This window comes from Enhydra lutris, unplaced genomic scaffold (assembly GCF_002288905.1).
Source record: "Enhydra lutris kenyoni isolate GAN:26980312 unplaced genomic scaffold, ASM228890v2 scaffoldscaffold52, whole genome shotgun sequence".
NCBI classification, from domain to species: domain Eukaryota; kingdom Metazoa; phylum Chordata; class Mammalia; order Carnivora; family Mustelidae; genus Enhydra; species Enhydra lutris.
The window spans coordinates 4,795,725-4,809,617 of NW_019154136.1; the positions used below are offsets into that span (position 1 = coordinate 4,795,725).

Sequence of the window (13,893 nt, forward strand, 5' to 3'; positions counted from 1 at the left end):
ATTTTGTTCATGCATTGTTTTCCTTATTTTGTTTAGTTTCTACCTCTGTTCTCATTTAGCTCAATGAGCTTTTTCATGACTGGTCTCTTGACATGTGAAACAAAGCTATGCACACGGATATGTATCACATTAGAGTCCACTTCAAGCATTTAATTTTGTTACTTTGCTTGGCCCATGTTTCCTTGTTTCTTACTATGCCACAATTTTTTGCTATTGTTGAGACTTGGGCATTGGAGGGAAAAAAAAAATTATCTCTTCCAGCCTTTATATGCTGGCGTTATTAGAGAAATACTTCACTGATCAGCCCAGACAGGGATCCTAGGACGTTTCAAACATTTTCTGAGGATTTTTCTTCTTCAGATTTGTGCGTACGATTTTAGTAATTTTAAATTCATTGGGCAGCTTATTCCTACTTCTTCTTGGAACCCCATGGTCTCTTATTCCTCCTGACACCAGCCATGGGAACTGTAGTTCTAATAAGATACCATAGCCATACCATCTGGTGTCAGCAGCTTCCAAATAATACTTTTAGTCTGATCAGCACTCCATGACAAGTAAGACAGATTACAGTCCCTGAGGGAGCCCCCAAACTAGCTAGAACACTGGGTGCATGATATATGCTCAATTGTTTGTGTCCTGAACATGAATCTTTGGCGTAGGAGGTTATCTTCCTAGTCGCACCATGGTAGGTCACATAGGGGGAGGAACATGGCCAAGGATGTAAGAACACAAGAATTTAACAAACCCAGTTACTGGAATTCTTTCTTTGTCTTACACTGGGTAGGGTACTATTACTTATTAATTTGTCTCTAGAACTCTCACAAAGGTATTTTGCTCCACACAGAAACACAGTATCTACGTGGCAGAGTGAAGTTCTAAAGCTTCTTGGACTGTTATCTTGCTGCTATCCTGCCACTTTGAGTATTTCTTACATCCAAACTATTTTAGAACACTTGCACAGTTATAGAAAACTACATAGTTCCCATTCATCTGGCATTCAGTTTTGACTAATGTTAACATCTTACATTAGCATGGTAAATTTGTCACAGCCAGTGAACCAATACTGATACATTATTAGTAATTAAAGTTCATATTTCATTCAGGTTCCCTTAGGTTCTACACCTAATGTCATTGATCTGTTTTAGAACGCCATCCAGGAGATTATATCACATTTAGTGCTCCTACCTTCTTGGGCTCCTCTAGATTATATGAGTGTTTTACCACTACATTTGAGTGATATAAACCAAAAAATTCGGTTCATAGTCAAAGCCAAATTTGTTAAGAATTTTCTGTTGCTTGGAACTCACTAGATTACCAAACGATACTGTTTTCTAGTTCAAACACACTATTTTATAATGATAAATGTAAGGCCAGGCCCACAGTATCCAAATGATTACCCACCATTACATAACTAGTACTGAGAAGAACCAGGATCTTAGCCCAAGAATTTTTAGTTTTTATCATCCAATTTCTGCCCTTTACAGTGTAACTACATTACCCCAGAAATTCACCTTCATTACACCCTGAATTTTGAACAGCCAATAGACAAGCATAATAAGATATGAATTAGTGACAAGGATGTGATGATTTTTCAAGTTCTCAAGGTTTTATTAGGAAATATGTGCTTTATCAATGTGCTCAAATTCTGTTAGTGAAATTCCTAAAGCAGAAAGTTCACAGGTGATCATATTAAGTCACTGACTTATCGATCATCATTTTTTCTAACAATTTACTGAATATATTGCTTCAGAAATAGTTCTATTCATGTATCCATTACTTCATCCATCCATCTACTCATATCTACATACACCTAAAGATTTTTATAACAAAGATTTATTAACCATCTACTATTGCCCAGAAAATATTCTGGGCAGTGATAACCAACACTGATTAATCTCCTGGAAAGGAACAGTCATGAGTTTTCTGGAATTTTTTGGACTGAAATTAAATGGTATCAATATAATGAAATTAATAAATCCATTTAACTTTTTGTAAGATCTAAGTAGAAATGTAGGCTTAATAATGTGGGAAACTGAATTTTAATCACTGAACTAAAGAATAAGAACTAGCTGAGGAGAAAAGAGAAGGAGTGAGTTTGGAGAAAAAGAAGGGGGTGGTATCACAGAAGCCAGGAGAATAACTTAGAACAGAACATCACCAGAAATGAATTGGGGACTTTTATTTGGGAGCTTTATAAAATTCCCCCATAAAATGAGTAGTATTACTTCAAAACACTATGGACAATTAACTTTTTCAAAGTACAATGGGGCTGTTTCTCTGTAGACCACTGGTGACAACAAGTTGCTATGTAATTTTCACATCCCTAATAATTATTTGCACTTGCATTTGGCATTCCATTGTGACTGGGTTTTATGTTGCTATTGTTGCTCCCCCTTCAACCCCTCCCACAAAGGTGCTGGATGTTGGTGGGAGCAGCTGCATGCCCCGTGATTAGCAGATTCCTCTCCCTCAGTCCCCATCACAAGGGAGGGGGGAGTCATGATATTCTCACAGTGAAGGTTTTACTTCTCTGTTGACTTTTGATGATGTTAACCCTACAACACTCTTTAGAGGTAGATATTGGTTGTTAGAGCTGTGCAACAAGTTCCTGCTGACAGCAGACACACCACAGAAGTTGGCCTTGCTCACAGTACAACCCAAGAAAACACACTTTACCGACGTCTAAGCTAATTTCCGTCATACATAAAACTAATGGCAACTTCCCATCTCATGGGAGGGTTTTATAAATTTATCAGACAGTGAAACAGAAATACAAGAATGGGGTCAAATGCAGGATATTCTAGAGTAAGGTTTGGAAAACAATTACATCCCATAGGACAAAGGTGGCCTGCAGTTTCTTTTTGTAAATAAAGTTTTATTGGAATACAACCACATCCATTTATTTGCATATTTCCTATAGCTGCATTCACACTACAGTGGCAGAGTTGCCATGATCGTTGTCAACTGCTTTGAGTGGTGACCAAGACCATATTACTTCCAAAGCCTAGAATATTTACTATGTGCCCTCTTACAGAAAAAAGTTTGCTGACTTGGCCTACAGAAAAAAAGGCTAAGAGTGGAGGAGGAAAATTACGTACCTTTTGGTGAGAAAACCCATCCATAACAGGGCAAAGAGAAGACTTTCTGAGAGAGTCGAGAGCTGAAAGCAACCTGTCCTCTTTCCTAGGCCTTTATTGAAAATGCCACATGAAAAAAATTACAAGAAAGAAATCAGGAGGTGAGATTGGGAGGTGAGGAGTGAAGGCTAATCAGTCTTTAGCATTTATAGCCTTCTAAGAAACAAGAGTGAATGAACAATCCTGTCATATCCTTTCTGACTTGTCTTCTTTCCCTATATTGGCCATCAACCTACGGAAAATGATGACAGAGAAGGAAAGGACAAGATAGGACCCTTTCCTTGCAATTTTACTATGGTCAACAGCAAGCCAAAAGTAGGTAGAGTGTGCTCACACCGAGAAGTAAAATAAAAACCGTTAAATTATTTTTGTGTACCATTTCGACTTTTGGGGTTGGAATGAAATACCTATAGATGTATAAGCTATGAAATACAAATTGTGCCATTTCACTGATTCTGCACAGAGGGCAAAGCTCCCATGTTTGCATATAAAGCTCACTTTGCATCATCGAAGGATCATCAGTAATATTCATGCTAATAAATTAAAACTTTTAATTTTACCTTAATGAGAATGGTGATAAAAGGCAAATAAACAATTATGAAATATTGACAGACCACGAAAGGAAGGGAAACCCTGTAGATTTTTAGTGTATTTGTCTTGCTCCTTTTTTTCTTTTTCTCCTCCTTTTTATCTTGCTCCTTGAGGAAGGGGACACTTGTTTCCATTTTGCAATGGGTGCTGACAATTAAGGGGCTGGCCCCATGCACTGACCAACACCCTTTCAGATCGACTTGTCTGCTTAGAGAGTGTCTCCTAGCTTCTATGGCCAACAGCAAGCTCTTGGAGCAGCTGAGCGACACACTCCACGAAAACAATGGAGTGACATGCCTACTTGCGACTCAGGCTGATCCGTGTATCCACTGGCACAAAAGAGCAGTGCCACTTCTCATCAGCTTTGCGATGGAAGAGACCCCTCTCCAGAAAGTGGCCATTGCCAACAAGGTTTTATTCAGGCTGTGAGAGGCAAGAGAGGACAAGGGCTCGGCAGGGAGCGCGGTCCCCGACCCCTGGGGGACCACAGCGAGGCACTGTTTATCCAGCCCTCCTCTCCTCTGCTGCGGGGGTACAGACAATCATGAAAGGACACCTGCCACAAAAGTGATACCGTGTCCTCTTAAGTTCAGTCGATTTATTTGGCAAAAACACCCACACCCGCCAGTTGGCACTTGGCACCGGCCAGAATTTCCTGCCTGTGTCCCAGCCTTAGGCGAGGACATCAAAATTGCTCTCTGCAAGTGTTGGCTCAAGCCAGAAAGAAGGGCTCCAAAGGCCACTCAAAAGAATCGAGGTGGTAGCAGCCTCAAGCTACTATTTCAATTACAGGCTGTGACAGAAACCTGGTCACCCAGGTGCTTCTGCTTTTCACAGTTTGGCTGTCCCTGTGATCCTGAATGGCCTTTGTGACCCACTTCGTGTACATCCCTAGAGGGTGCTAAAAAATGAAGAAAATGAGAAAAAAAATAAGGAGAAGAAAGAACCAATCCTGATCACCACCGAACCGGCTGTCCACAGCTCTGCTTGCCACACGTGTCCCAACTCTTTGTCACTAAGTGGCCCAAGGCAATTCAGGTAATTACCAAACCTTCAGCTCTGTTGGCTTCCTGGACAAAAAAAGCCAGGAGAGTTTGAGGGATTGATGCAAGAGAGACGGACCGGCTATGTGAACCCGCCACATTTCGAGAACAAACGCCCAAGATGGGAACAGGCGCTGATACAGGCGAAGACTGCGTTGCATCGCCCTTTCCACCACATGCCAAGTTAGAGCCGGAATGACAGAGTCGTTTCCAAAGCCTTACTTTTCAAAGGGGCTCCGGCAACTCTGCGGACTCCCATGCTAGCTGGGAGGAGTAATGATCAACTCAGCAGATAGGTGCTCTGTCGGATATGAAAGAAAACAAACCTGCTTCAGTGAAGGGAATAAACAGCCCCCGATGTTCAGCCGGGGAAGCTTGTGCGCTGACAGGACGTAATTACCTTTCATTGCATGTAATGATATTATCACTTTTACTTTGTTCCTCCAATTCCAAAATTATAATATACCTCCCTCGCTTCAGTGGATGCTTGGGTTCCTCGGGAACTCATTTAACTCAACGGCATTTGCTCTTGCCATGAGGCAATTATTTGCATTTGGGGAAGAATTCACTGTGTGTCCTCGGAAGCGGGATGTTTAAGTGTTCTTCATCACAAACACCAAGACACGAGGCAAACCGCCTCTTTTCTAACATAATGCCGATTTGTAACTCTTTCAACAGTTAAAAAGTCACAGAATAATATGGCAACCCGGCTCAAATAAATCTCTCCTATTTCCATCCTTGTCACACCTTCCAGTTTCCACAAAGAAACTTTGGTATTTCATTCCCAGAATCAAAAGGTAACAATGTACGTAATCACTCAGATCCATTTGTCCTTTGTTGGATGCTGGTTAATAATGTCGGATTAATGAAGTAGGAAATGGATGTACCATTTTGAATATGAAAATAATACAGGGGATGGTGGGGGCTACCACAGTATCCAAATCCAGCTTTACAACTTTAAATTTTTAGCAAAGGAAAACATTAAAAGAACTCATGAAACGGAACAAATGAAGCGACTGATCCACAGAATATGAGCCAGACTCTCCTCTGTAATCTTGGGGTAAAAGCAAAGGAAAAAAAACACCCCAAGAATAACCCTCTTGGGGACATACTAGGTAAAGCCCAGGGGAACTACTTGGGGGCTCAAACTTAAGGATGAAGTAAGGATTTGCTGTTTCTATTTCCATGGTGACAACAACAAAATTCTATCACAGTGACTTGACAGTTCTGCGTGGGGTTAACAAAACGGGGATGTGGGACCCGCATGCTGCTTGCATTTCCTCAGATGATTCTTTCCTGGAGCTAGAGAAGTCAAAAATACCTTTCACACTGACTACGGAACTGACTGGCAGGTGGGAATAGCTAGACTTCTCCCACGATGGGCAATGTCCATCCTGGAGAACAGAGTGGAAGTTTCCACATCTCATTACAAATTTCCACTATTCAGGTTTCAGGATTGAACCCTCTTGCATTCAGAAGATAGTGACTCGGTTTAATTGCCCACCATGGGAATTGCTGGCAGAGTAACAGAACAGTATGTCTTGTCCAATAAGCATGCAGAGCTACTTTTCGTAGGCTTACAGAAGAAGATGACGAAGATGAAGATGAAGAAGAAGGAGGAGGAGAAGGAGAAGAGGAGGAGGAGCAGCAAGTCTTTCAAATGCAGAACTTGAAAATGAGGGCATGTATTTTTGCAATGACCCTCCCGTCTCCTTCCCACCTGCAATTGCTATCCCTAGACTCCAACTGGGCTGGCTCTTCATTAACAGCGATCTTGCCAACAAGTGCTCTAATATTAATTTTGACCATGTTTTAATTTTTCTTTCAATCTTCAGAAGCCAAAGTTTCAAATTCTGAAGGATATTCCTTCTTTTGTATTAACCCTCCCGACCCACAAAGTCCAACCAGAGTGTTTTTACTGTTTAACGAAGAAATGGGATATTAGGAACTCGCTGCTCCCTATTCTCTAGGACATGTATTATATATCTCTAAGGAAGTAAAACAGATCTTGCACAGTTGAGAATGACTGCAGGCCTATCACTTCCACTGTACTCTAAGATCATGGAAGGTAGGACATTGTCTTACTAATCTTGGTATCTTCAGCATATACTCATGTTCAATAATGTTTGGTGGGTGTATGCTGGGTGGGCCAAGGAGTGCTTTTAAAGGAAGCACATGACCAGACCACCCGGCGGATGGGCCATTTCTAAAGATGCTGAATGGGGAGGGTAAGCCAGGGAAAGGTGGTGGTGAGCATGTAGGGCTGCGTGGTCGCGGGGGTGGTGATTAAGGCTATGGAATATAGGGGGCATAGCATGCATTAGACTCCATTACAAAGCCAAAACAACTGAGGCTTTATATTCTGATGATGAGGAAGAAATGCTAGTCTGACTACACAGAGGATGTGGCAATGCCCAGTCCTGGGGAGCCTCACCTTCTCCCCAAAAAGTAGATTCCTCACTGTAGCTCACTATCTCCCCAGTCAGTTGTCAAGGTTTAATGAAATCTTTGGTCTCGCAAGAATTTTCTGAACTTGCTTTATCTAAATCAGATCACATTAAGAGCCAAAAGAGGTGCTGTCCGTAATTATGTCAGAACGATACTCATAAACCAGGACACTCACTTCTGGGCAGACAGGGTTACACGCTTCTATCCGCACTTCTCTATATGCACACATATGATCTATATCTATATGCTCTATCCATTTATAACTATATCCCCAACTACACGTGTATCTGAATCAAGAGCTCTGTTGATATCTACATTTCTATCTACAACTGTATCTAAGCTTTATGCATCCTGATTCACAACCACACGGACATCTGTTATTTATGGATGCTGTTCTTAGAACAAACATCTCAGAGGGCCTCAAACTCGCTATAATTCTTACTTTCTCTTTCCTTCCATTTCTCCCTTTCTCACCCCTTTCTTAAAAGGACACTCTTTCCTGAGAGTCATTCCTTCAAGTTCCAGTTTCTCTCTTCCCGTCTGTCTCACTTCCTCTACTTACATGGTAATAACAGGAAACTGACAAACTCTTCCTCTACATCTCCCATGTTTCGTAAACAATATTTGCTGTTGCTCAAACACATATATTTCCTGTTTTTCTGACAATAGTAACAAAAGTTGTCCTTTTCTAATGCAGAGTTGGGTGTATCTGACCAGGTACAGGAGTAGACATTTGGAAAAACATTTGATGAATCTGAGTCTCACTTTTCTCATCCAGAAATAGGATCAATATTTCATTAATTAAATAAGGGAAAATGCAATGGGGCAGCTGCCAGTCCTGGGGAGGAGAACCTGAAACTATTTCTTGGCTCTACCCAAGATCCAGGGTATGCACTGAACGTGTGTGTTCCTCTAAAATCCATTTGTTCAAACCCTAATCCCCAGAATGATGGTATTTGGAGGTGGGGCTATTGGGGGGAGGGTGGTAATTAGGCCACGAGGGTAGAGCCCGCATGATAAAATTAGGGAACTTCTAAGAAGAGATCTAGAGATATGATCCCTCTCTGTGTGTGTCATGTCAAGGTACAGAGAAAAGACAACCACCTCAAGCCAAGAAGAGGGCCCTCACCAAGAATCCAGGCTTGCTAGCACACTGATTGTTGATTTCTCAGACTCTACAACTGTTGAGAAATAAAGTTCTGTATTTCAGCCACCCACTCTTTCAGAGTTTATTATAAACCCCCAAAAGACTAAGACAACCAGCCATCAGGATTTTTTACCGTTCCTGACCCTATTTCAAAGTGCAGCGAACACTGATAACCAGTGGTCTACTGTCTATATAATGTTATATAAGTGTTCATTAATATGTGCGTAATGGCATTAATTTTTTTATCCTATGCATTACCAGCTTTTTTATAAAATTTAAGGTATTGATTCCACTCTAAATAATTGGGGATGGGAAAAGGAACACTAAATTTGAACACATTTAACTACAGTGGGCTGTGTTCTGAAGGACTCATCAAGATAGAATTAGCTCATTATTGAGCTAGAAGACTCTAACTTTGAACATGGGAAGCCTGGATCTTCCCATAGCTTCATTAATAACTTGAAAGTAGTTGTACCACCATCAAAACCAATTGTATGATTTGGGATATCATTTGGATCCTATGACAAGATAAAAAAAGGAGACATCTAACATCTTTCAAAGAGAATATGTAAAAGAGTAAGAAATTAAATGCAAAGGTGCTAATTACTAGCCACAGCTTAATTTTCAAATTGTTCTTTTAACGTACAAAACTAATGAGCAGAGATATACTCCACACTGCAAACCAGAGGTCGACAGAAACTTGAGTAATTAGAGTATTGCTCTGTAATGGAGGGAACTCAGTAGATAAGGGAAAAACCCCACCGGAATGATTCTCATTTATAAAACCCACTAGGGATAAAGAACAAACACCTTTGAAATCAGGTACTTGTTCTTCACATCTGAAAACAATGAGTCTGAGAGAGCTATGGAAACTTAACTTTTCCAGTAAAAAAATCCTACAGATTCAGTGGCTCCATAGGTTGAGAGGCCAACTCTTGATTTCTGCTCATGTCATGATCTTGGGGTTCTGAGATTGAGCCTGGTATTCGGCTCTGGGCTCAGCAGGGAGTCTGCCTGAGATCCTCACCCTCTCCCAGCTTGGGCGCATGAGCATGCGCACCCACGTGCACGCTCTGTATTTCTCTCTCGAGTAAATAAATAAAATCTTAAAAAAAAAAACCCTATCTTACAGATTGGGAAAAGTGACACGGGTGACATTTGTTTTTAATGTTGCTATTTAGTGATCAGTGCAGGTTTCTCTATGAAGTTGCTGATTTACTCTTAACAGGTTTTAACAGCTGGCAGTAGGCCAGGGTAAATGTTACATTCACACGTGGCCTTGCCCTTAAAAATGTCAAGGACACGAAGCAAAATGCACGTGGCTCAAGTTAGCTGGGATTTTATGACCAACAGGCCTTGGTTTGTGTTTCCATCTAATTAACTGGTTTGGAAAGCACAGGAGCCCAAATCCGACGAGGAAACAGAAAAATCCATTTTCCTTGGTAAAGTCTAAGATATACCTCCATAAATTTATAATCTGAATCTTTTAGAAAGTACATTTCTTTGGCAGAAATTCTTTTTGTTTTGAGTCAAAGCATCTAGGCAAGCTGAACTGAGCCAATTACATGAATTCATAATGATGTTACAAAATAGACAGCACAATGTAATCTGACAAAATATCATCTTTTCAGCAATATAAAGCACTTGGGTAAACTATGAAATGAACAACTCAGAGTCTAGGGTATAAGCAGAATTGTTGGTCTTTCTTCCAGTCTTTGTGCTTTCTGGGAGATTCTACTCCCATGGCCAATTCCAGTGCAGTTCCTATGGTAGGGCACCCTCAAGAAAGCCTTGAAGAGCCAAAGGACCACTGCCCACAGGCTCCCTGTAGTGGGTCAGGGTCACGGACAACTTGAAACTTCCCAGAAGGCCAGGCCCTCAAGAATGAATTGTACTCTGAAGAGAGCTGCTCTCCCCTTTGCAGGAAATTCAAGAAAGAGGGGAGACTTGGGCCGCAAAGACTGAAATCTGACCATAACGTTCATATGTTTCTTGCATAGATAGCCTCCCATAATCACCTGGAGGTGCTGGGCTGTGCAAAGATCAAATCCCCAAAAACAATCGTTTAAGAAAGATTTTTTATCTTTATAAACATGATTCCCCCACCTCACCGTGACCCTGTCTGCTCATCAGTCCACAGTAAGATTGACAAGAACAAAGAAATGCTGCCTGTAGTCTGAAAAATGCTTCTGTTGGCATCCAGTCTCAACTCAATTTTTTCGGTTAGGATCAAACATGCTTACTGATCTAAAATGTATTTTTTCTAAGATTTTATTTATTTATTTGAGAGAGAGAGAGAGAGAGAGAGTGCATAAGCAGGGGGAGCAGCAGAGGGAGAGGAAGAAGCAGGATCCCTGCTGAGCAGGGAGCCCAACATGGGGATGGGTCCCAGGACCCTGGCATCATGACCTGAGCCGAAGACAGATGTTTAACCAACTGAGCTACCCAGGTGCCCCTAAAATTTATTTTAAATATTCTCATTCTTAAGAATGCTGCACATAGCTTGTAAAAGAAAGCAGGATGGGCCCTTGTTTTTTGATAAGTGCAATAGGAAAACTTATCTCATACAGTTGCAAAATACCAGAGAACTACGGCTACTGATTGCTCCAAAATTCTTTGGTGGTTCCCTCCAAAAGGTAAACATAGAATTATCTTATGATCCAGTGAGTACAATGCTAGGATATATCCACAAGAATTGCAAGCAGGGACCCATACAGATACTTAGGAAGCACTAGCCACAGCAGCATTATTCCTAAGATCCAAAAAGTGCAGACGACCCACATTTCCAATGACAGAAGAATGGTTAAACAAACAAGGTTATCCGTAAAATGGATTGTGTACAACGGAACATTATTCAGTCCTGAAAAGGAATGAAATTGTTATATATTCCATGCCATGGAAGAAACATTGAAGACATTACACTAAGTGAAACGAGCTATACACAGAAAAACAAATACTTTATGATTTCACTTATACGAGATATCTACAATAGGCAGATTCATAGAGAAAGAAAGTAAAATAGAGCTTACCAGAGGGAGGAGGGGGAATGGGAAGTTATTTTTTAATGAGTACAGAGTTTCTGTTGGGCATGATGATGATAAAGTTCTAGAAATGGACAGTGGCTAATGGCTGTACAATGTTCTGAATGTACTTAAATGTCACAGAATTGTACACCCCAGAATGTTAAAATTTTTTAAAAATTTACCTTTATGCTATATATATTTTAGCGCATTAAAAAAAAAAAAAGTCCAAAATCTTAGGCAGTGTCAGAGAGAGGAACACATATAATTCTGTTAGCTCATGTTTTTCATTACAAATAACCCAGTAACATTTCTATCTTGACCAATTCTACAAAGCAATGGAAATTGTTAAACTTTAGTTCTAGCCTCAGACAGTGGGTACAACTGGCCTTGGATATACTAAAGAACACTTTCACTCTTTCCCAGAATGACCTTACTGTCCCGACAATTATCAGCCTAACATGGCAGATGACCAACTATGAAGCAACTGCATGTCACAAGACATAGAAGACAGAGAAGATTAAGCAGCTTGACTGATGGCCTCCAAATGTCTATGAGTCCCAAATGGAGGCACGCTAATTCTGAGTGAAGGCTGGAAGTAGAGACAAAGAACAGGTAGAAGATTCCACACAGTTCAAGCCATCAGTTCTACCTACTTGATGAAGCAGTCTCGGCCATCCCGGTTTGCAGTCATCTCCCATCCATAGGGTGGCACCTGGTTCAAGCCCCAGGTGCCCGAGGGAGGTGGCCAGCCAGAAGACTTCGTCCTGTGGCTGGGGAAAAAAAAAAAGAGAGAGAGAGAGAAAAAGAAAAGCATCATTACACCTGACTCCTAAACATTTCTTCTGAGACAAACACCAGAAGGAGCATGGGATTTGCTCCTCTCAACCGTGGGCTACATGCTCAGCTGATTAAATGAATAAATACAATGAGTGATTTTACAGTAGGTACCATGCTCATTAGTTCTCCTTACACTATCTTCCTTCCTGAGGTAAGCACATATATTCCTTTACACATATTCCATTTTACAGATGAGGAAACAACGAATGGCTCAGAAAGATTAAGTAACATTGTTCAGGACACGTTATCCATTTTAAACAAAATTTTTGCACAAATTTTGCAATGGCATCATTGCACTACGCTTCCTGACCCCAGACATCAGGAAGTGTGGCAGATAGGTATTGCATGCCATATCAACACATATATGTAAACATTGTTTTTATGGATATGAAGCAAATAATTGGAAGCTACAATTTCCTGGCCTCCCCTGACCCAAGCATAACATTTCCATTATATTATCCACATTCCTGTCAAAGTGAGCTATAGCCCAGAGACAAACTCTCCGTTTAAGTTGCAGAGAAAATCTATACATTTGCTTTTATACTTGCAATTCAAACCCTGAATCTCAATCATCAGCAAAAGGGAAGGGTAGGCTACAGAGAACTTTCTAGAGGCCGGCCCTCCCAAGAGCAAGAGGAAAGGTGAAGTAATTGCACGTGACAAGCAACTGGGACAGGCAGGGCGGCACAGTCACTATCTCCAACCAGAGGCCAAAGCCCACGTCCTGGAGCGTGGCTGGGTCCTGGCCACTCCTCTCCACCAAGGACCTCCAGAACTTCCACCATCTGCTCAACAACACTGAAAATTGCTTCAGAGCAAAATCACAAGAGGAAATACCAAGTGCCGTTTTTGGATCAGCCAACATCCTTCATTGTTTGGTCTACCCACACCACGTGAATTTCTGGATGGCCTTGGAGATCTTCCAGGCACTTGCAGATTGCAAACTGGGGTCCAAACGACGTGGTGGGGGTTGGGGAAGCAGGGCTCACATTTCGGGGGCCTCATGCTCAGCATCTGAGCACCAGGGAGCCTCTGACAGGGCCCCAGGGACCACACGCACAAGGTGTACAACTCTGTGTGGGCAGCCGTCCAAAGCCAGCAGCACCCCCCCACCACAGCAAGCATCCAAGGACAGGGTGTCACCGTTTCTGAAAGGAGGCACCTCTGAATCCCCCAGAACACAGGGCAACTCACCCCCACCTCACAGCCAACGCACACATTTGATCAGAACCCAACGCTTCCCTGCAGGTTAAACAAGCCCATTTCCAGTACGACTTCTAGACGGGAAGGATCTCGCAACATTTAAACCACCTCTGCTGCTGTTTTTTAAACTTCCTTGCAGGTTTCCCACATCCTTCATGAAGTGTGGTGAGCAAAGGTCACAAATCTAAAGCAGGGCTGGCGGATTTAAAATCCCACCACGGGAGCCTTTCTTGCCCCTAGACTATTAAAATACAAGACAAGGGCAACAGTTTCTGTTCCTCTTCTTCGCACGAAAGTCAGCAGGGGCAGTTTCCTCTGGAGGTTTTATAAGAATGGGCTGCTTCCCCACAGTTGGAGAACCCATGAATTTGCCATCCTGTGGAAAAAAAAAATAAACACCAATTTCTCCCAAGTAGCAGAGAATACATGTGGAGAGCTTCCTAAGACTGAACCAAGGACACAAG

At 41.7% G+C, this 13,893-nt stretch overlaps 1 protein-coding gene across 1 annotated transcript in view; it reads right to left on the minus strand.

Moving 5' to 3' along the window:
• Positions 1-12,095, minus strand: part of LOC111157147 (FERM and PDZ domain containing 4) — a 191,874-nt gene extending 179,779 nt beyond the window's left edge. Inside the window, exon 1 of the mRNA XM_022518407.1 lies at positions 12,043-12,095. Coding sequence (XP_022374115.1) covers positions 12,043-12,080 — 38 coding nt within the window. The 5' untranslated portion in view covers positions 12,081-12,095. The remainder of the gene's footprint in view (positions 1-12,042) is intronic.
• Positions 12,096-13,893: the final 1,798 nt, after the last annotated feature.